General features: G+C 33.6%; 3 protein-coding genes and 1 pseudogene across 3 annotated transcripts; 1 reads left to right on the forward strand and 3 right to left on the reverse strand.

The window, feature by feature from the left end:
• Nucleotides 1–1,443: 1,443 nt before the first annotated feature.
• LOC105129561 (hypersensitive-induced response protein 4-like) lies at nt 1,444–4,040 on the reverse strand. The gene is made up of 5 exons (XM_011031676.1): nt 3,729–4,040; nt 3,005–3,125; nt 2,788–2,879; nt 2,502–2,598; nt 1,444–1,982 (listed from the first exon to the last, which is right to left on the reverse strand). The coding sequence occupies exons 1-5, from the start codon at nt 3,921–3,923 to the stop codon at nt 1,612–1,614; spliced, it is 876 nt and encodes a 291-aa protein (XP_011029978.1). The 5' UTR covers nt 3,924–4,040; the 3' UTR covers nt 1,444–1,611.
• A 6,235-nt stretch (nt 4,041–10,275) lies between these two features.
• On the reverse strand, nt 10,276–13,092 carry LOC105129563 (uncharacterized). Its single transcript, XM_011031677.1, has one exon. The coding sequence runs from the start codon at nt 12,798–12,800 to the stop codon at nt 10,545–10,547; it is 2,256 nt and encodes a 751-aa protein (XP_011029979.1). The 5' UTR covers nt 12,801–13,092; the 3' UTR covers nt 10,276–10,544.
• Nucleotides 13,093–18,543: 5,451 nt separating this feature from the next.
• Nucleotides 18,544–23,323, forward strand: LOC105129567 (peptidyl-prolyl cis-trans isomerase FKBP53-like). Its single transcript, XM_011031682.1, has 11 exons — nt 18,544–18,648; nt 19,042–19,115; nt 19,354–19,586; nt 19,763–19,890; nt 20,571–20,931; nt 21,109–21,267; nt 21,634–21,910; nt 22,363–22,447; nt 22,523–22,564; nt 22,651–22,699; nt 22,969–23,323. Exons 1-11 carry the CDS (start codon nt 18,636–18,638, stop codon nt 23,048–23,050), a joined length of 1,503 nt encoding a protein of 500 aa, XP_011029984.1. The 5' UTR covers nt 18,544–18,635; the 3' UTR covers nt 23,051–23,323.
• A 10-nt stretch (nt 23,324–23,333) lies between these two features.
• On the reverse strand, nt 23,334–24,589 carry LOC105129566 (enolase-like; annotated as a pseudogene).
• Between the last annotated feature and the right edge of the window lie 80 nt (nt 24,590–24,669).

A 24,669-nucleotide genomic window follows, 5' to 3' on the forward strand; every position in this document is an offset into this window, starting at 1 on the left:
TAGATAATTAAAATTGGAGAGAAAAATAATAATTAGAGAACGTGGGGGTCAGAATTTGTTCAGAAATGGGGAAGAGTGTAATATAAACAAGTTGTGGGTTCAAAGATTCCGCTTAATTGGTAATGCATCCCTGGAGGGGACATGTATGAATGGATCAATGTTTGTTAATTTGTATTTTATGCATGTTTCATTGTATAATTTATTTTTATTTTCTCGAAGAAAAAATCATATTGATTTCTATATAAAAAATAAATAAATAGAAGAGATATCAATAGTGTATCTGTGATTATTTTTTCTTATCCGTGTGCTCATGCGTGTACATTTACATGTATGGATATATGTTGGTTTATCAGACTTGCTCAGATGATCATGTTCTTAATTATTGTTTTAAGATTTATCATGTCAATGTAGGATTAGGTTAATTTAAGGCTAAAATTAGATTAAATTTAAAATAAAATAAAATAAAATAATAATCCAATGATTAGATAAGTTGACTCGATAACAACCTGATTAAAAATAATATTATAATTTATTAATTATTTATTTTTAATTAAAATAACATCATTATCATTTTAATTTATAAAAAAATATTGGGATTGATTTATATGATTTGATGATACAAGCAAAACTTGTAATCTAAATGTTAGATCGAGTTGATTACCGGGTAAGTTTAAAAACTTTACTTTTAAGATTATTGAATAAAAAGAAATGATTATTGAATTTTAAGAGATTTTAAGTTTTGAAGTTACTGATTTCTTAAGATTTATTTGAGCATGGATGATGGATACATTTGGTTCACGTTGGCTTAGAAGCTTCTGCACATGTTCGTCCTCTTTTGTACCCATTTCGTACTTCATTCGGCGCATGCATTGGGGCAAGTATGCTCTTGCATAGCAAATTTAGGTTTTGTTTTTTTTAATGTTTCTTTCACCTTTTTTTTTCCATTATGACTTAAGGTTTATGTCTTCTTGAATTCTTTTTTTCTTTCATGTTTTTTTTTTTTTTTTAAGTCTTATGAAGACTCTTTGTTTTAGATCCTAAGATCTTGAAGTTAGTTTAGACATCTAAAGGAGATTTCTTTACTTCAGATCTTAACTCCTCCTGCCTTGTTGAATTTTACATGTAGAATATTTCTTCTTGAATAGTGGCATTTCCTACATACTGTATTTTGATTTTTTCATTGTTTTCATCCTATCTATGATAAATGAGGTGTTTTTTAAGATAATTTTTGTCTAAGAAAAACATAAAGTTAATATGTAAAATAAATAAAATGAAATTGATGTTTTTAATAATTTTGATACCCTCATGTCAAAATCATCTAAAATACAATTGTTTAGTGGAAGATGGGAAAACTCAAGAGAAGAGGGACTTGTGATCATATAGACACTAAACCTAGCTTGCAATCAACAAATTTGCAATATCCTTCTGGGAAAAGAAAAGACAAGAAAGTAAGTAAAGAAAATTGCAATTTGATAATGCTGAAAGGAATGTTAAACACAAAATATCATCCCCACGTATATTTTCTCTCATCTTATTTACTTAAATAATATTTTACCAAAGTTGCCGTCAAGTTCAAGAAAACGTGCTTCGGATGATGCCCAGGAAATGGGTTCACTGCTGATCAATTTGAGCGCTGGATGCCTCCATCATCCCATTGCGAATTTGGTCACCAATATCCCTTACGTGACCAGGGCCATGAGGAATAAAAATAGTGGTGTTCTTTGATGAGTTGCCGAGATCTTTGATGGTGTCAAAGTACTGCGTGATCATGATGAGATCCATCACTTCCTTAGCTGACGTTCCCTCCACCTTGTGTGAGAACTCTAGTATGTTCTCTCTCAAACCATCTGTGATTGCCTGCCTCTGTCTGGCCACACCAACCCCACCAAGGTACTTGGCTTCAGCCTCAGCTTCTGCTTTTTTGACAAGGAGCACCTTCTCAGCTTCGCCTTTGTATACACTAGCAAGCTGAAGTCGTTGAGCTGCAATACAGAATCAATATGCGATAGTTATTTGTTTGCAGATGAAGTTGAGGCCATAATTAACTGCCGTCAACATCAAGCAAGCAAGCAAGCAATTGACCCCTGTATTGGATTCATGGAACTGATGGCAAAATCAAACAGCACCAAAAATTTAGATTTTAATAAAATTACCGAGAAAAAACTTTACATGTGTTGATGACAAATTTCATAAACAATAATCAGGATGTTGTTAGAATGGCGTTAACTAGCAAGAATACACACCATCTGGTTACATGGACACGAGTCGGAACAAAAAACAATTCACAGTGGTTAATGGTTATGGAACTTTCAGTTATAGTTGGTCTATTACATCTTGCAAACTAAGCGCTAAAAGTAAAAGTAGAAGTCGAGTAGGCAACTTATCTTGGTTATCCATGTCCTTCCAAAAATCAGCTATATCTTTCACATGATATCCAAGAAATTATATTGAAAACAACTTTATGCAATAAAGCAAGGGGAGAATGTATAGAAGATGAGTACCTGCATTGATCTCGTTCATTGCCTTGCGAACAGTGTCATCAGGTATGATGTCAACCATCAGAATGTGCTCTATGCTGTAGCCATAGGTTCCCATCACCTGATCCATTATGTACATAAGATAAGAACAATAGCAGTGACATGACTTTGGCAATACTAAGAAAAAAAACTGATCTAAAAAAGAAGAAGAATAATGTATCAGGAAGAGTGCATTCGAATAATCCAAAGAATCACTGCCACAAACTTATAAAAGTATTGGATTCAACATAAGAGATAGGTATCCACTTACCTTCTCCAATTCCTCCAAGACAGCTTTGGCAACCTCACTCTTCTGCTCAAAAAGATCATCCAATGTCATTCTTGGAACAAGAGCTCGAACCACTTAAGAAACAAGAAATATGCCACAATGAAAAGAGGTGAAAACTAAAAAACCAAAAAAAGAACAGTAACACAGAGACATTATTGGATAATAAAAATCTATATCCCAGGTTACGAAAATGAATTACCATCAAACACATAAGCCTGAATCTGCTCCCTGGGATTTGCGAGCTCATAGAATGCATCATCAGCATTTTCCTTGACTACTCGATACTGAATCGAGCAAACCAAATGCACAAAGACATTGTCCTGCACTAACATAAAGCCATGTAAAACAAAATCTCAACTCAAAACATGCCATTAGAGAACTACATTAAATCATAAAACAGAAAAAACAAAGGCAAAATTTTATTACATCACCTAATAATCTTTCATAACCACAACAATACAAAACCTGAAAACTCAATTTCTAATCTCTTTTGTGACTCAATTCCTAATCTCTTTAACTTCTACAAGCTTTTCTCACCAACCAAACCCCATCGCAGGCAAAACATGTAACATATTCAACAATTTGATCACGCTAAACGGATCAGAGCCATTTAATCAAGGGATGAAGCACTCAAAACTCCATTAATCATATTATAATACTAATATATTAAACCCTATAAACCCCTCAAAACGCACATGCAAAAATCCAAGAAACACAAATCCAGGCAGAACCCACAAATTCTCCATCCCTGAATCACCAAAAAAAAAAATCCAATAAAACCCCATAATCATACACAAAATGCAACAAAACAGAAAACCCACATCCAAAAATCCAAAAAACGCAAAACAAAACAAAACCCACAAATCTTACATTCCTTAATCACCAAGAAAGCAAACCAAACAAAACAAAACATAAGAAAAAACCTTGGTTTTGGTTTCGCATCGAACATCAATAGAGTGGATTCTGGTAGACAGAACACCGGCTAAACATTGACCACCAAAACAGTTAAAGAAGTGGAAACCTGGTTGAGCTAACCGCTCAAAACGACCCCACCTTTCAATAACACCAACGCTTGCTTGTTCTACACAGCCACATAAAAAAAAAGACGAATTTCCCATTTTGTTTTCTCAACTTTTGATCGATTAGATATTTTACTGCGTCTTTGTTTTTAATAGGAGATCCTATCTTTCTTTTACTTTGGTTTTGATGGATTTTCCTTTGGCTTTATCGTAAATTTGTAATTATGATTATTGTATGATTTTATTTTTAATTTAAGATTTTTTTTACTTAAGTCATCAAATGTTCAGATATCAGTTTAAAATATTTTAAAATCCACATCTTATGGATAATCTCTGGCTATAACAGTATTCAATGACTAACATTTAAAATAGGAAAAAATCATGGATATATCCATTTTCAATCAAATCAACGATAAAAGGATCCTAATTAATGGAAGAAGATATAAATGTTTTTTTTAACAGTAAATAAACAAAATATCCAACTCAATCACTGAGCTTGAAAGTCAACATGCTTGAGTTTCATATTTTATACTATCTAATGGAAGGAAGAATAAACCAACCATGGATAATTAATAAATAAATCCTCACACAAAAGCATGAGTTTATGACATACTAGATTAGCAAGAGGCATGATAAATAATTTATAATAATTAATATCATTATTATCACTATTATTATTATTATTATTAATGTTATTGTTGTTATTATTAGTATTATTATTATTACTATAAAAATTAAAATTAAAATTAAGGTTAAAAAGCTGATACTATGACATCAAGAAATTAAATTTTATGGATCAAAGAGTACATTCAACTCTAATATATATATATATATGAAACAAGACAAATATCAAAATACCCCTATCTAGAACTCTTTATTATTTTTTATTTCGAGATAGCCTCAAATAAGTTTATAATAACTAATGTATTACATGAAAAAGAAAAAAATACACAAGTGATTTTTCACGAGAGAGACAAAAGGATAATTGCATTTTAGTGGTGATTAGGAAAATGTCTGCATTGAATCCTCTGTATATTTATTATATGATTTGATTTGATGACATGTAATGGGCTTAGACAAGTAATGGGCTTAGACATGTCTTGCTATACTTAAAAAGGGCTAAAGGCTTTTAAATATTCTGGGTTCATGCTGCATTTGGCAACTGAGCATTAGGCTCATAATACATTATTGAACTCAGTTTGCATCTCATCAGGGAAGATTTTTATGCATGCTTGGCTAGAGATGTTCATGGGCTAGGTTAGGGCTCTGGTTCTGTGGCATTCCCGAATGTATCCATGTGGAGAATTTCTAGCAGAACTGGTGGGAACAGATTTAACTCAAGCATATGCTATGGAAACATCTGATCAAATCAAAACATGATCTAGAAAGGTGTAAGATTGAGTGAATGAGATAGTAATCATTGCCACAGAAAATTAATCTCCAGTAAGTCTCTCCCAATTAACCATAAAACAAAAATTAGTCAAAATGGTAAATAAATAATTTTATTTGGACCCTTTTTCGTGGACCAAAGAGAAAAACTGTCTGCTTCGATATTCCATGGCATTATATGTGAAGGTGGCCTTCTTTTGGGCCAAACAAAAGGGTAATGATGGATTCAGAAGAATGTCTGGAGATTTTAATTAGAATTTTGTTTGATAATTAATTGGGATTTGATGCATCTACTTATTTGTTTTTCTTGTTGATTAGAAGTGTGCTTTAAATTGCTTAAAACTCCATGGAGAAAGTGTTTGTTCTGGTGATGACAAGAGTAAAACTTGAAGACCATATATATAGGAGGGTAAAAACTCATGAAAGAGAAATGGAAAAGAAGCATCCATGCTTCTAATGTCTGAAACTTGACCAGCTTCTTCTTCTTCTTCTTCTTCTATTTATTTAAATGAGAAAACCCACCCATCATGCATAGGGATTTAAATCCTTTTCATGTTAGGTTCTTGGACAACCTTTTATTTTTCAAGAATAGACAGAACATCCCTATCTTTCACTTCCACAACATTAAACACGAGTTTATAGCGAGCAAAGCAAACTTCTAAGTCAAGTTTTAAATTGTTAAAGAAATACAATTTAAGTTATTGAGTGAAATTTCAATAATAATTTTATATTACTATAAAAGATTCCAATAAAAACTTTATATTAGCTGATATTTTAATTATTATAACTTTAATATTATATTAAAAAAATTTCTTACCAAGTCCATCCAATTATGCCAAATAATAGGGCAAGTAACTTACACCTCCATTCTTCTGTATTTAATATTTAACAGACATGTAGGTTCGAACGTGGAATAGATTTACTAAATGGTGGCCTGGCACATGTCTAAAGGAAATGACACCTCAAGGAAACGATGAAGTATTATCATTCATAGCCAGACTTGAGCAGAATCATCCTTGTTAGACCAAATACTGATCAATAGGAAGAATAAAGTTAGAATCAAAACCCTGGTCAGTGGCCATATATACAATACAGACCAAGGGCATAACGCACTTTAAGAAGCAAATGAATGCCAGAAAGTACTTTAAGACACCATCGTTAAGCTTTTAACAGTGAATTGATAATTCTTACACCAACAAGTTTTAACCGGGCCAGATATAGTTACAGTTGTGATCTGTTACAGTAGTCACTTTACGTTATTCCTCGTATTTGATGGTATTGATTTTGAAGACCGTAGTCTCTTGGCAGATGATGCTAGAACGTGACATGTCATAAAGGAAAAGGGAGGTTTCTTCACCTCATTATAGCAAAGCTACTGAAAAATAGTAGAAAGTATAACCAGTGAACGTAGGGGAAGGGCCATAGGTAATGAATGAAGCCAATCTATTTCAGCATCATCTCACATATCTTACATAGATGGGATTCCAATTCAAAAACAATAAAGCCTTGTATTAGTGGGCAGAAAAAGATGTATGATAAAAGAAAGTTAATCATGGAGGAGCCTTGAAAGAGTGAAGATTCTTGTAAAAAGAAAGTCCTGACCTATACCAATCATTATACCCCCTTTCCTTTAACAAGAAAACAAGTGGAATGAACAATAAAACCATACCATACGAGTGAAAACTGAATGACGCTCTCCTTCCTAGTTGGTGAGCAGTCAGCCTTACCGACAGGACCCGGTGTCTCCACCAAATTGACTAGCAACGAGAAAAACCAGAGGTAAATTAGCAATAAATTCCATCAGACACCGAGTGCACTTTAACTAAAAGATTAAAAAAAAAAAAAAAGTAACAGCTAGCCCAATTGATCTCGGTTGTTCACACATCCAATAGGTATCTCCACTTTCACTACAGGATAAATCTAAGTCTATGCATAAGAACCGGAGGGGGGGGGGGTCCAAAGTTAAAATTACTTTATGGTTTTGTAGACGATGAGAGAAATGGTGGAGTAATTTTGAAAGTCCATTTCCATCTCTAGGCGTAACATGTATATTACTCCAGAAATGGAGCTCTTCTTTAACGCTACAGGATAAATACCATCCCAGATGCTATTCTGGTTTAGCACTGTTTTATATCCTAGCTTCATAAGGTATTAGTTTATCATGGATTTCATAATTTCATTTTCAAGAATTCCCACATAAACCACAAGCGAAGGTTGAACCTGCCATGTTATGTATAGGGTACAATCTTCTGCGTGTCATGTTGCAGGGGAGATCAAATGGAAGAGTAAATCACTTTGGCAACATAAATATAGATTTCTGATAATGGGATCTTATGGATGGGCCTGGAGAGAGCAGGTCAAAGAGGGTTCAAGTGTGCACATTAGCCGTCTGCATTAATGAAAGCAAAAATTTAGTTCCAACAAGCTGGCAAATCTTTGATGCTACAGATACCACCTACTTGCTGAGTTCTAGTCATCAACAGTCGCCGAAACGTATTGCCTGCAAGATCATGTTCATTGCAATATAACTTTCAGCGATCCTGTGTGACGCTCCATGTCGACAGACGTCCTTGCTTCAGCTTTCCTCAAGGCTTTTAGCAACCATGCAAAGGCTAACTGCTGGCCTGCAAGACTTCAATTATCAATTCGGGCATCAAAAGTTTCGAAAAAGGGCCTAGCAGGAGAGTACAAAATTGGAATGTTTAATAAACAAGTTACCAAAGATAACCTTAGCGAAAATAGTAAACAAATAAGTAACAGTGCAGAGGGAAATTAAGAAGCGATGGTAAAAGAAGGGCCCTTAGTCCTTACTTTTCTTGACCATGACAACTAAAGCACTGAGATTGACATCCACTCTTCATGGTGGGCTCTGCATTTTCATAAACAGACAAAATAGGTGATGCAGACGAGTTAAATCAGTGAGGAGAGCTTCTTTGAAAACAAAGATTTACTCTCGAGTTCTTCCAAGGTTGACTCATGTGGCCAGCAAGCTGGTTCACACTCCCATTAACTCAAGCCAAGCCTACCCTGCAGCAAAAATATACTATAAACCTTTAGTCAATGTCATTTTTTTTTCTTCCCTTTCGCAACTCTGCTTTTTTAAAGTAACTCAGTAAGTTTTACATTCCACCGAGCATACCATGTCTCGAGTATACATGGACATTTTCACTTTTTTCAATCACGGAACAAGCAATGTTAAAACTACGAAGTGAGAGAGATATTTCACTACATTTCAAAACGAGATAATCAAATATCCTGCCTAAATTCAATCAATCTTGCCAAACAAACAAATACGCTGGAATTATGATAATGGAACAGTTTGGCAGGATTGATCCTTCGATATTAAACATTTGTTCTTCTTAAGAAAACAGGGAGGAACATAAACAAGAAAAATACGTGAAATGTCAATAATACACAGCACATTAAACTCAAACTTTTCTGCAGCAAAACCTTCTTAGGGATCTGATGTGGGACTATAAACTAGAAAAAAATAAAAATAAAGAGAGAAGCCCGGGATTAAAAGCAGGGAAAAGGAAAAGCTAGGAAGAAAGAGAATTAGGAGGAAAAGTCTATTATTTTATTAAATCATAAAATTTCTCATAAAATAAATAAAAAAAACATATAAATAGTATAACTCTAAACATTTAATTATTAGGTTTAGTCTATCAATTAAAACTGTTTTATATAAATAATCCCAATAAATAAAATAAAAACAATAAAATAGACTTATATGAACTCAATTTCCCATCCAAAAAGTGAAAGGTGAGGCTATTCTTCATCGTTTCCGTTCGTTTCTGTTCATTTCCGTTCATATACCCACAGCGTATGAATCTAAATAAATAACGTGGAGATGGTAAGGCCACGCAAGTAATCATTATTGGCAGCAGTGTCACATTCATGATGGTTCCACACCAACATCATATCTGTATATGCCCACCAGTATAAAAGACTCGTGACATTATAAATGAGAGAACTGCCAAAATGTCAAATTATTAGACTTATACCGTAACATAGCACCATTAATTTGAACATTTGATATTAATCTATGGTATTGGGAGGAGGATTGCTAAAAATTGGCCCACGAATCGAAATCGGGGAAGTGTCCGCCTGGTTTCTGACAAACTCCTGCAGATCAATATAATAATGAACTCCATGCATGGTTATCAGCTGATGCATAAACCATGTAGGGAAGGGCAGTGAAAACGCACTGGAACAACTGGAGCAGGATCCCCCCACCCACCCACCCTTTTCATGTAATAACATTTTAGAAGTCATCATTTCATCCTTGATGTAAACGTTTGCTTTTAGTGGGCTCACATATTTTACCTCATCGCTTTATATCATCACTTTCCTCATTGCGTACACACCTCCTTTTTAATTATTATTGTTCTCCAGCAAAATTATTGTTTCTTTTTTAATACTAATTTTCCATTTTGGTCATTGGAGTAATCAATTCTTCACTACTTAGAAACAGTGATGCAATAAATAAAGATGGTTGATATTGCATAAGAACTCATTGCAAATGATTCACATAGCATTGCCTAATGATGAATAAATCCAGTTGACCTCATTTCTGCAACATATAGTCGTCGATTGAAATAGGCACTCCTAAGAAAGTATCTGTGCTAGCTTACCATCTTGGACATGGAAAACCTGTTTCAAAGTTACTTTGCTTGGATGGCCCCAATACCAATGCCAACTTTCTTTGGTAGTTCTAGTCGAATGAAGGAGGCACTTGTTCAGCCCAAATTCTAAATCACCTACATGGGTCAAAAGGTTTTCACAAAGTCAAAAACCACAAGCAATTTTTTTCCTAAGGAACCTGTCCACCTTCTCGTCTGGCAGGAAACTTGCAGCAAAATGAGGTAACATATTTTAGAAGTGAATTGTTTCATATTTCAAGACACCACAACAAAGACAGATGATTCAAACATAGAGAGAGAAAAAGCTAATAATTCACGCAAGAGGATCATAACAAACCAGCCATCAGTTTGTTTTGGTCAATTCTGATGCCTGACGAAACCAAGTTTTTGAACTTAGGGACATGGCCTTGGAGTTGACATAAAACAATCAAACACAATTTGTTTAATTCCTGGACCGTTTTTACGTCTATAACCAAAAAGCCAAAATCATGCCTATTGAAGATTGAAGGATCCATTGAGATCACGCGCCTAAGAAGTTTTAGTGATACGTTGTTTTATCCTTTAATATACTCTACCCTAAACATACCTCTCACATCTTCATCTAGAAGTGACACGAAAACAAATACAAGGGAAAGAATTCTATAAATCCTATACCTTCAGAATTCTACATGAGTTAAAAAGAAAAACATTACACTGATGGTGCTTCGACAAAGACCTCGTTGAGCATGTCATCTTCACAGCCTACCATGCGGAACAGCTCCCCATCCTTTTCTTCTTCATTTGAGAAATCACGTTTCTCAAGCTTTGCATGAGCTGCAACGAATATCATCTTCTGTGCCCGTTCAAGTCCCACCCTTGAGTTTCTATGGATACAAAACCATTTCATGCAAGACCAATTGCACTTAAACCCGCTTGAGGTCGCATGGAGAAAGATAAGCCTAACTGCAACCTTCCCTAGTGTTTTATAATCACTCAGGCAAGTTTCCCACACTAGCCTGCTGCCTTGAGGATTTGCAATTTTCATCTTTCCAGTCAAAGGGTCTCGCTGTTTAACCTGAACAGCCTGTGCATATAGTGGATCCATACCTTCTGACCTCCATTTCATAAGCTCCATTAAGGCAACATGAGCTTCTTCCCTGGATGCCAAACGGGTTATAAGCTTATCAACATCCTTTTCCTGCTCATGAGTCAAGCACTTGAAAGGTGGAAGGTATTTTCCACTTGTGTCCCTCATCAAGTAACGAGGGTCAAGTATAAATGCAGCTGACCATGCTGGGTGATAGTTCTTTCTGAATCTCTTTTCAACTATTTTCTCAACTTGGCCTTCTGCAATATTGAATCTTGCACCCCATTCCTTCACTTTTGCTTTCAACTCTTGCCAAAGAGGAAGGCATTCCCCTATCAACGGCCGCTCAGTCTCAATCTCTTGAGCCATCCCTCTAATGAGCTTCATTAGCGAATAAACAGCTTCCAAATCATTCCAAAAACCCTCACTTTGAATCATCCCAGAGACCTCCCTAGCAACAGGATCCTCCACACATATCAACTTATATGACTCGTCTAAGATAACCATTTGGAGCACACGGGCACAGCTCAATACATCCTCCAACATTGCAGAAACAGGCGCAAAGTCCTTTACACAATCACATTTGCACCAAGGAACTCGAAGCAACCCAGTGTAATCAAGCTCCTGCATCCTGTACTTCTGGAAGCTACTCCTAACTTGAGATGCATTATTTACAAAATTAGCAAGCTTCAAGCAATTTTGAATAACAGTCCCGAAAAGTTGAAGCTCCTTGCTAAAATCCTTGATCAAACTAACAAACCCCTGAACCTGACAAGAAATATTCACCATCCACGGATACTGAATCTCCAAGTTCCTCAAAGCCTCAGCCTTGTACTTATCAGAAACTATCCCAGCACATCTCTGCAAACCACTACCACAAATCCCCGTCACTGCCCCCCACATAATCTCCTCTGCATACTTCGACGACGCTGTTCCTCCTCCAGTTATCACTGCCTTGTGAAACACACTAGTTCCATTTGGAAGATTAACACCAAACTTAACCAAATTATCTTCCCCACTACAACATTTATTACTCTTCCATCCATTACATGCAACTTGAAAGAACATAGCATCTCTAATTCTAGCTTCCACCTCAGATTTTGCCTCATAAAACCGATTTTCAAGCCTAGCACCAGACAATTCCCTCCTTGACAAACAAGGCAAACCAACTTGATTAAGAAAAGCTCTAAACGTTGGATGCTCAAGACTAGAAAATGATACTGACCCACAAACCTCATAAAACCAATCACTCAGTAACTCAAGAGCAGAATCAATCTGGTCCTTGTTTAACAAGGGACCTGGTGAAGCTTTTGGACTTTTAAGCCTCTTAACACTATCTTCCAACATCGCTAATGCACCCAAATCCTCTTTTCCACCAGACAACACTAAATCCTGACCTTTTGGAGTAAACCCAGAATTAAAGTAACCAACTTGGTCACAGTATTTATTGGACTCAACTAAAGCTAGAGACTTTAAAGCAGTACCAATTTGTGAGCTTCTCTTTCTATTATTATTTGAAGGTGGGGAAGGCAAAGAAGATATAGGCAATGGAGAAATTGCTGAATTGGGTCTTGAAACTGATACAAAATTAGGACAAGTCCCCTTTTTGAGATGTTCAGTGGCAGTCCTTGATGGGTTTGAAGCAGAAAAAACAGCTTCACATAAACAACACTTAAGTTTAACTGCTTTAGGGAGATTTGTATCCGGATTCTTCATCAAAATTGGATCTAAATGAGCCCAATACCATGCCCCTTTACCCTTGATTGCCTTTGTTTTAACAGTCACCAACCCTTCATATCTCTTGTTCACAGCTTTGATTGCTCCGTCATCATGTATAGAAATAGAAGGGTCACTAGGAGTTGAACTTGTTGAAGCCATTAATGAAAACTGAAAACTGCTTTAGGCCTTCAGTTTACCTCATTCTGATACTATGCTTGATCTTTTCATCGCCCATGAGGTTAGAGAATGGCGAGGTTGGTCGTTGGAGGATGATTTTAGTGTGTGTGGCAGGTGTTTGTGGAATTGTCTAGATGAAGTTGGAAGTTTGGTGGAGGGAGAGAATGGAAGAGAGGAGACGAGCCGTGAAGGGGGAGAGGTAGAGAGAGGAGAACTATGGAGGTTTGTTTTGGCTGTTGTCCTGTGAGGAGGAAGGGCTATATGCATGGTTGTAAAACCCGCGGATCGGGAAGGTCAATCCAGTCCATCTAGACAGACCATTTAATTTTAAAAAGAAAAAGAAAAGTTCAAATAATATATTTCTAATAAAAATATCAAAATTAATCTTTTTCTTACATCAACTTTTTAAAGTGCATGTTTTTTATATATTAAAAAAATAGATAATATATTTTTTGAATAGCTTATTTATTTTTATATTTCAAAAATTATTTTTTATTTTTTATTTTAAATTAATATTTTTTAATAATTTCATATCATTTTTATCTATGAATATTAAAAATAAATATTAAAAATAAAAAATTATTTTAATATATTTAAAAATAAAAAATATCTTAAAAAATAATTATTACTGCAGCACTAACTAACCTCAAAGTTGAATTATTTCAATAGTAAGGAAATATTTTGTATTAATCTATTCATTAAAGTTGAATATTTGTTAGAAGGAGTGTTAAATAATTAACAGTATTCATAGTTTAAGATATTTTCTTTCACATATTTTTTAGAAAATCGTTCAATCCATATTTTAAATTATTTGAAATAAACTATATCATAATATTTATACAAGTGTGTGATTAATTTTATTTATAGATGTACAAAATTTCCCAAAACATAATACTTGTTCTTATAATGAGTAGGATTATTGCCATTAAAAAAGGGAAAGGACAAGAAAATGGTTTCAAATTGCATTCATTGTTAAGGAAGAATTTTGTGAGGCATGAAAGAGCATAGGAGAGACAAGGGCATTTGGGACAAATAAAGGAATATTGACCTCGTCAAGCTTCGTTGAGTTTGTCTGTTTTCAGGCATGTCTGAACTATAGAATATTCAATGCATATGTGACATAGATTAAAATGAGATAGTGCTAATTCTATACTCGAATTATTTTTACATCAATTTTATCTTTACATTATTAAAATATAAATCTTTACGTTCCTTGTAAAAAAATAGTACAATTAGAATGAAGATAGACCTGATAATTTCTAAAAATTCAAAGGTTAATTCGATATAAAAAAATTTGTTTGGTGGCCAAACTGAATTTTTTAATATAATTGGAGGAATGTTTTTTGGGTTTTGAGTTTTCTAAAAAGAATTGAAGTATATATAATATATATACATCACATTGGATGAACTCAAAATAATGTTCTGTATAATTAAATATTATTGGGCATTAATTGTGGCTCTGAGGGGTGCAATTAAACTTGTTTACTAGCTATGAATCACTTAAAAAAGATGGCGAAATCATGCTTCGCAATTTTTTTTATGGAAAGAGATGAATTAAAGTCATCAATTCTAACTAAAAATAAAATAATTGAATCAAATCCTAGACACAAATGCAAACCAAGTCCAACCCTTTCCACTTGAATCTATCCTTTGAGGTTATTATATTTCAAATATTTGTTGTTTCTAGTGTTTTATGACTGATTATTATTCCAAAAAATAGCATTTTTCGAAAATGATGCATAGGGGAACATTAAATATCAGTATAATCTTTTTCTTTTTCTTTTTTTTCCAACAATATTCATTCTTATGAAAATAGCATAGCTAGAAGATTTTTCTAAAAATTAAAATAAAATTTTAATTGGATGGACTAAGCTTCCAAAATCAACTATTATTTAATATTCTAAACCTAACTCGGGCTAAATCTCAAATTAGTACATTGTAAAAAAAGCATTAATTTAAGACCTATGCTTTTAATAATTATCTTTCGTCCATATGCTATTATGATCATGAAATAGCATGGGTTTTGGATGATAACCACACCCTTTTAAATTATGTTAATTATGATTTACCCTAACAATCGAAGCAAAGAATTCATGAATTCTCAAGGAATGGCAGCAAAGAATTCATGAATTCTCAAGGAATGGCATGATTGATACAATACAGCAAGGTACGTGAAAGCAAAAAAAAGTCAAAAAAGTACATATTTTTGTTGAGACTCTAAGACATGACATTCTACCCTAAAGGAAATTGTGTTGTCAACCATTAATAAAGTTTTAATAATACATAAGGTCCTACTTCAATTTGTTGGGTACATTTTTGAATTATAAGCCCTCTCTAATGCTTTTGAGTTTTGGACGTAGGGACCTATCCAGAACTTATGCACATGATGTTAAAAACCAAAGGAAATCTAAGAAAAAAAACCCTAAAAATACACCAAGGAAAGAACATCAAGAGCCTCCTCCCTTCACCAACAATGGATCAAGAACACCAAGAACAACATTGCCTCCTCTTGAAGATCCATTATCCTCACCGCAGTCTTCTCCTCCGATCAAGTAAACATGGCTCCTCTTCCCCCCCGAAACCCATCTTCTTTCTCGATCCATGGCCATTCATGTCTTCATCAAACAACACCACCTCTCTCTTCTCAATGGAGATAAATAATTGTTAGCGGCTAATATTCTAAATAAAATATAAGCATATCATTGCACTTCTAAGTAGGTAATGAATCACGATGCCATGGATTAACATTAGCTAGCAGCTAGAGGATTAAAGAATGGATTCGACCACCAACCCTCCTCCTCTCTTCCTCCAGAACGATGCGGGCCAAATACATGGTCTCATCATTATAATATACATCATTGAAGACAAAAAAGAATGATTATATATTTACATATACATGCATGTGTTTAAAATTTCCAACTTTTTTATCAATAATTTCTTTTGTGTGGGTGGGTATGATGGTGGAATCCAACTTCAGAATCAAATCTATGTGATATAAATATAATACCTTAAAAATCTATCTTCAATCCTACGTTAGTATTTTTCAAATATTTAGACCCGACAACTAATTCATGTCTTACAAACTTTCCTTTCCTTTCCTTTTCAGTCAGACGACAAACATTTTCCAACATTCTGTGTTAGAGTTAATGTTTCTGTTGTTGACGTATCAAGCTGCAAATATTGAGATCTCAATAAACTTTTTGGGGTTGTAGTTTAATTGTTTAGCTTTTAAATTTATTTTTAAAAAATTATTAATTTAAGTTTTATAAATTTTAAGATTATTGAAGATTTATATAATTTTTAATTTTAAAATTTATAAAATTAATTGAAATATACATAAATCAATCTAAATATCTGCATTACTAAAAAAATAATTAACATCTCCATGGAGAATATTTTGTTAGCTGCTCGAGCTACAAGTCTATACCAACACTGGTGTGTATTTTAAGAAACCCACTCACTCAAAATTATTGCTACTCCTTGCCTAACCAGTAGCCGCCATCGAGAGGGGATGTCACAAAGAACGCCAGGAACCTTTTTTTTTTTTAAAAAAAAAAAAAAGAATGCCAAGAACTTAACAAAAAAAAAAAGGGAATGCCAAGAACTTAACCCTACAAAAGGAAGAGGTCACAAGCCATGGGAACTAATATTGACTGTTTGTTATATTAAGGAGAAGAAAACATCTTAATCACAATTGTTATGCAAGTTTGGATAGAATAAATAAGTTCATTGGATCACGGTAGCGTAGATGTTCTAATAAAAAAGATTGAGAACTATTTGATGATATTATTATTACACTGATATGATATAATAAGTTAATCTTAAAATTTTTAATTTAACTTATTATTTAGTATGGTTTAAAATTAAATGATAATTATTTTAACATGATTTAATTAATTTGACAAATCTTGAGACAGCCCAAATAACTAATAAAAATAGTTTAGTTTTAAAAAATTTCCAAGATGACTCTTTTTTTAATATTAAGATGATTATATGTTAAATCGATCCCAATTTCATGACTTAACTTGTTAAATCCACGATCTTAATTATGAATTCTATTAGGTCTAAAAGTTTTTTTTAAAAAAAATTACTTAATCATATTATGATAACAATAGACACACATAAAATCAAGAATAAATTAAATATCAAGATATTTATTTGAAATTATAATAATCTTATAAAAAATAAACTGAAATAATTTATGATTATAATAACTTGATAAGTTGATCTAGAACTTAAATTGTTTCGAGTTAATAAAAAAAAATAGAGGAAAGATTGACTTGATCTAATTTGATCAAACCCAAGTTAAACCATAATAAAACATGAGTAAAAAATCAATTGATTTTTTAAAAGAAAAAATTTTTGATTATTTTTTTTAAAAAAAATTTGGGTTTGCCATATTGATCTTTCCAACCTATGAGCTTAAACTTAGCATCTAACCAAGTCAAAAATAACATGAGTCTATGAATTATGCTAGATTTAAAGAGTATGGACTAGACAATTGGCTTTGCTTGAAATAGCTTGAATTTGACAAACATATCATACCTAAAAAACTTGGGTTTAATAGTGTGCTAAATTTAAGAAAACATGTGTTTGATAAATATATATTATATCAAATAATTTTAATTCAACTATTACCAAGTTTTAAGACTATATTTATAATCCAAAACGATCGCTTAAAATAAAAATATTAAAAATATAATAAATTATTATGCCTCTTCATTTATAATAATTATTTGTATTAATTTTTCTATATTTGTAGATATATACAACATCTTTTAAGATAACTATTATATTTTAAGAGAACTATTATATAAAAAAATCTATTTTTATTTAACTAATTAACCTAGTGACCCTAGACTCAATGAAATTAAGTTCATCTTCTTGAATTAACTTACAAGTTGATTTAGTTAAATACAGTTTAAATTCAACCTAATTATCTCAAGATTTTTTCCTTAAAAAAATAATGATATTTTAACGAAAATAATTAATTTAAACTAAATTGAAAACTTAAAATATTTTTCAAATCAGTTTTGAGATAAAAATATGATTAAGTTATGTACCTACCTCTCAATTATCGAGAGTTAATGTTTCTTGAAAAAAAAAACGTTTCTCTATGTGATAAACTGGCCATCATAATTTAAGTATTAGAAAGAAGACTATCATCTCAAACATAATTTCCCTTATTTTCTACTATTTTTTTTTTTTGGATACAAATGGGTTTCATATCTGGGCTTACGGGCCTCATTCAAATTGCATCACCATCATTAATTTCCTAATTTAAACGCTCTTCAAAGCCCATTTGTCCTCAACACTCATTTTTCTGTTCTAATGGGCCAAGGGGAATCAGAAAAGAAAAGGGCCCATAATAATAGAACATCAAAAGCACCCTCCAACTATATAGACAATCTCAATTTTACCATCAAACAATTTTAAGTATCAATATTATTCTCAAACTCTTATAAATTTTCAGTTAAATTTTTTTCATCAAATATTAATTTTTATTTTATAATATTAATTTTATTTTTATATAATATATAACTATTCACTTAAGTTATTGTAACATAAGTCGTAATTGAGAAATCAAAATAGTTTAGTGCGGGTAAGATTGATACTATCTCGATAGTTTGGGGGTATATTTTGATATTTTCCCAAAATAAGAAAACACGTGTTCTCATTGCAAAGCGGTAGTACGAACTTTCTGTAATACCCTAGAGAGCAGCCTCAACTTAAGACAGGCTGAGGTTTAAAAAAGAAACAGCAAGGCACCTTTTAGGGTTTTAGACAGAGAGCTGCTTTGTATCAGAAAACAAAAGAATGAGCTTCTGGGGTATGTATCTCAATCAAATTTTAATTTCTCAAACTATTAGTTCTCATATTGTATTGATTTACTTCATCTGTTTGACGTTTTTGGTTGCTTAGAAATCACAAGGTAATTGTAATAATCTTTATTTGTTTGTGTTTTTGTTGTAAATTTTGGATTTTTGAGCTTATGAGAATCTAAAAGGTTGTTAATGAAGTGGGGTTTTAAAAATATTCAATGTGAATATGGAAAGATAAGTTTTTTTTAAAAATGTTTTTGGGTTTTGAATGGTGGTTTTGGATCCTAATTTCTGGACCTTTTAGTTTGTGATAATTGAAAATGTCGATACTGAGATGGGTTTTAATGGTTTTGGTCGTTGAATGTTGTTTTTGATGTTTTATGTGTTGATATGCTATTTAGGTATTGAAGTGAAACCAGCCAAGCCTCATCCTTATCACTCTGATGATGTGCAAGGAAAGCTTCGGGTAACTCAGGTATTTTTCGCTAGGCCAATCCATTCTATTAATCTTTCAGAGCTTTGAAAGTTTAACTGGCGGGGGAAATAGTAAAATTGCTTGAATTTTCATTTTTGTAGTTTTCAATTAGTGTTGGCCTTCCACGTGTTTGTTGGTTTTGTTGTCTTATGGCTGTTGTTGATATCAATATCTGTGGATCATATTATAATTACATTTCAGTTTTTGAGTTGTTTATGTGTGCTGAATTACAATGTAGGCAACTTTGGGCCTTGGTTCGTCAAAAGAAAGGAGCATACTCCAGTGTTCAGTTGGACACAGGAGTCCAATTTTTGTATGTTCGCTTTTGCCAGGAAAAGCTGAAAGTTGCTCTCTGAATCTTGAATTTACAGATGAATTAGTAGCGTTCTCAGTGATTGGACCACAAAGCATCCATCTTTGTGGTTACTTCGATTCTGTAGAAGGAGATCACCTCCGAGATGAATATGAATAGTATCCTCTTCACTAGTTTCATTGGGTTTGTAGTTTATTGGTTGTTTTTATTATCATTTCTCTTCCTTCCCCACCCACTTCATGTAATTGTAGATATTTTGAATGCAATGCGGAATTGCTTGGTTGAATTAAATTTTGTCATTACTTTGTTCTTCTTAATTTCTACAACTTTTAAGTGATTCGGGAGAGGATATTGCTGATACGGAGTCGGATGAGTCCAGTGAATATGATTATGATGATGAATATGATGACGACGACGACGATCTTCAAATGTATTCCCCTTCGCCTGTTCCCAAAAGTGGAGGTATTTTGAAAATTTGATTAAATACATTGTCTTTATATTCATGAGTTTCATTTACCTTTTTCTGTTACTTTGTGGTCTAAAGAGTTTCAAAAGGAGTTTTAAGAGCTATGACTATGTACTTTATAGTATCGTAGGTGAATAATATCCTTGTATAATGAAATTGTTTATCTAGTGCTAAAATGGTCATTAGTCCAGAGCTTCTGCAACAGAATGCATCAGCTCTGTTCCAAATGGATGCCCTTAATATCTGTACATGGAAACTGTTGGCCATTTAATAATTACTGCAAAATATAAATCAGTTCAAATATTGGTAAAAAGATTAGGAGGAAAGCTTCAGAACTTGATAATTTTCTAAGCCTTGGTAATATTAGTTAAAGAATTTTATATGTTTACATCCACCAACAAAAATTTACCTAAAATTTGTTTACATAATTTATGGTAACATTTATGCGTTATTGTATTATATCATGTTTACTTCACTAAGAGTTCTGAATCTATTGTTCTTGTCTTGTGTAAAATTAGTCATCCAATGTTTGTGGACTTCTTTCAAATTTATGCTACTTGTTGTTATATGTGCTTGTTGGCATGCTTTCAATGAAGTTTTAGATAATTTGATTTAGGATCAATAGCAGCAATTAACCAAAGATGTTTTCTTTCCTTAAATCTGCTCCTTATTTTAGTTGTAATTGAGGAGATAACTGAAGATGACAAACCTACAAAAGAAAATGGCAAGTCTAAACAGCTAAAGAAGAAGAATAATCAATCGAGTGACAAGGAAGACCAAAACAAGTCTCAACGACAAATTGTTCTTAAGAGGGATAGAGGTATTTCTGTTCTGGAAAGTGAAGATGAAGATGGTTTTCCAATTTCTTCCTCTTCAAAAAGCAAAGATACAGTTCAGGAGCAGCAAGCAGAACTAGATGGACAAAAAGATAAGGAAACAACCCAAGAGACTAAGAAAAAGATGGCAAGTGAAGATAATGATGACATTAGAAAAAAGAGAAAAGTTAAAAGCGTTGATCAAGATGGTCAACTAGAAAGGTGAGACCTTCCATACCTGGGAGTGTTTTTTTTTTTTTAAATTATTCCCATTATTTTTTTTTTTGTCTGGGACTGGTTGGTTGAGTTATTAGGTTGCACTTTCCTCAAGCAAGGAGTTTACCTTACATTGACTCGTCAATTATATCTTCTGAAGTGGTTCCTGAATTTTGATGGCAGGAAAACAAAGAAAAAGAAGAAGCAGAGAGATCGAGGTACAGAGGCAAAGGTTGATGAAATGGATGACAAGGAAGAGATCAACAAGGCCTCTAGAGATGAAATCGAGTCCAAGCAAGTGAAAAAGCAGGATTCTACCAACCGAAACAAACATGAACAGAGGTGAGAACCGTAGTCTATTATTCTGTGACATAGAACAGTGTTATTGTTGCCTATCAAATATGAAAATATGTTCATTCTTATGACATGTCTCTGTATGTCATTGAGTGTGAAAGAGTGCCTGGACCAACTATAATCCAACAAGTGTGTGAACTCATTGTTTTTAAATTAAGAGTTTTTGTCCAAATAATCTTACCACACACCCCGAAAGGTTTGGAATAACAGGAAATGGCTTAGGATTCTTTACATCTCTGTCTCTCAAGGATGTAAGGATGCTGGTATTTGTGAATGGAGGGATTTATGGTAGCCTGATGATAGCATTATTTTTTAGCTTTTACTTAAATATGTTGCCGCTGAACCCATGTGCAGGGACCTTGACACTGATGCAGATAGTATGCCTGGTGAAGATTCATCGGATAAGAAAAGGAAGAAGAATAAGAAGAAGAAAAGGACCCAGGATAGTGGAGCAACAACTAATGATCAAGCTGTTTCATCTGCGGGAGGTGAAGCCAGGTCTTCATTGGAGTCTGAGGATAAGCAATCTACAGCCAAGTCCTCACAAGTTAGAACCTTTTCAAATGGATTGGTTATTGAAGAATTAGCAATGGGCAAACCAGATGGTAAACGAGCTTCTCCTGGAAGTCAGGTAACTTGTTGCCCTGTATTTGTTGTTCAATCAATCCACAAACCAAAGTCATATTTTTCCCCCAAGCTCTTGCTTTAATTGTGTTTAGTGTTTCCCCCCTTATACTCCTTACCTCCAAATAGAGGAAATCAGTAAATTGTGGTTTAAGCACATTATTTTTGTTATCAGTTCTTGCATAGATTGATATTAAGAAATGTTTGAATTGTTCACCATACATTGCATGTCATTGAGTTGTTCACCATACATTGCCTCTGTCAGTTACAGATGATTTCATAACAAGCAACATGCAAGGATATTTAGATGCATATATTTGTGATAGCCACCATATACTAATTAAAATCCATATTTTACTGTAATGTTGGCATAATTGGAGTTTTTTTGCAAAAGTTATTGATTAATCAAAGGTGAAAGCTTATTTGATCGACTAAAACTATATGCCGTTTGAGTTTCAGGTCAGTGTGCACTATATTGGTAAGCTGAAGAACGGAAAAATATTTGACTCTAATGTCGGGAGGGCTCCCTTTAAATTCCGCCTAGGTACTATGATTTGGACAAGTCAAAGGATAACAAAAACTTGGTTTCTTGATGATTGATTTACTTGGTGTCCTGCAGGTGTTGGACAAGTCATAAAAGGATGGGATGTTGGAGTTAATGGTAATCATATTGATGTTTAAGAGTTAAACTTGTATGTTTAATTTATTATCCATAAATTTACATGTTTTTATATGTTAAACCTGCAGGTATGCGAGTTGGGGACAAAAGAAGACTCACAATTCCACCATCGATGGGGTAAGCTATGGCTGCCACTTCTGTCATATGTTTTCTGGTGCACTCCTGACCCAAATTCATCAGATATGATCTGCATGTTTACTTTTGGGAAATACTAAACTCATTGCTTATCTATTACTTCCTACATGACATGACATAAGTTCATCATCAATTTCTTTGCCTTTGGGGTTTCACTTTTAAAAAACAGGGTTTTCTAAATTTGTTAAAATCTTCTTTGTCAAGTCTTCCATCCCAGCCAAAATGTACTTACTGTGAAATATTCTATGCAGTTATGGAGATCGGGGTGCTGGCGGGAAGATACCTCCAAACTCATGGCTTGTGTTTGATGTTGAGTTGGTGAATGCTCGTTGATTATTTGTTTTATGTCCTCCTTTTCTGCTTTTGAACTCAATGGCTGCTTTTACAGACAGTGGGTATAGATGGATCTCGAAAACTTGGTGTTTTAAGTGGAGGCTTGTTTTACAATACTGCAAGTTCACCCTCATCGCATATCTAAAGTGTCAAGATGGATGGTGTGAATAAAATTTTGGTTAATTCAAGTGTAGTAAGACTAGTGTGCTCTGCAAAAATTTTGGTTAAAACTAGCTGTTCTGTTTCAGCAGAATGAAAAGGTGAGTTATCCTATGAGCATGACCATGTGATAGTTTTTTCTTTCACCTTGACCTGCATATTGTGTTGCATTGAATTTGGGTAATATACTTTTGTGAGATCCTCATCTTAAGATGTGTATGATATGAAAAATCATTCTTTGTGAGATTCCTCATCTTAAGCTGTGTATGTTGAAAGACATTTCCATCTACATGGTTGTATTTTGCAAGGCGTTCTGATCTGCAAGGAGCTCCAGTCTTGATCTGTCACTGTTGAGAAGAAGAAGAAACGAGTAAATTTCAGCTCAAGCCTCAAGCAACAGCCTAAAAATCTATCAGCATATCCAACTTCATTCAAAGGCGTTGAAGAGCACATCATCTGGCATGGTAATAATAATAATAATAATAAACCAAGAGCTTGAACAATGCCTTAGTACTTACTGTAGCCAATCCAACTGAAAGATCTGCTATGATAGTATCCTCGGTTTCATCACTGCAACGAACAAGGGGAACCATGTCAGAAATGTTAATTGGTGAAAAAATAATTGATGAAAGCCACAAAAAAGAGGATGTACCTCCTGTGGCTTGCCATGACAACCAGCCAGCGCGTTTCGACATTTTCACAGCTTCAATACTTTCAGTTACAGAACCAATTTGATTCACCTGATAAATTGTGAAATAGAGGGCAAAACAATTTAGATTTGGTAGCTCCAGCATTGCAGGTATTCTCCTTGAGTGCTTTCTCCACACACTGCAATAAAAACACTTGAGCAAGTGGCCGATCACTTTCAGATTTTGCTCATCTCATCATACATTATACAGAGCATGTTACAAGACTAATAGCCTAAACCGTAGCTCCCATAATCACCTTGGGGTTTGTGACAAGAAGATTATCACCAACAAACTGCACTTGTTCACCAATTTCGGATGTCATCTTAGCATGGTGTTCCCAATCATCTTGATCGAATGGATCCTTAATGGATACAATTGGATAATCAGTCACAAATGATTTGTACACATTCTTCATACTGTCTCAAGATATCTTTTGTGATCCATCGTTATTCTACAACAGAAAGATTCATAAGCTGGGGCCTCAGGTTTAAATTCAAACTTGATAGAATGCAGTCATTCTAAGGAGACAGAAAGTAGCATTTGGTCGTTAAACAACATGATTAAATGAATTAGTTACCTCTTCCTTGAAATTCAAATCATAGGTCTTGTCATCGTTATTATAGAATTCTGAAGCAGCAACATCCATAATGATTTTAAGAGCAAAGAGCTTTAGCATCATCAGAAGAGATAGCAACCTCTCTAGCAGGAGGAGTAATTATTTTTTATTTGGTTTGATTTCTGTAAAAAAAAATAATTACATTAAATTTTTTT

Source organism: Populus euphratica, unplaced genomic scaffold, assembly GCF_000495115.2.
Source record: "Populus euphratica unplaced genomic scaffold, PopEup_1.0 scaffold16.1, whole genome shotgun sequence".
Classification (NCBI taxonomy): Eukaryota; Viridiplantae; Streptophyta; class Magnoliopsida; order Malpighiales; family Salicaceae; genus Populus; species Populus euphratica.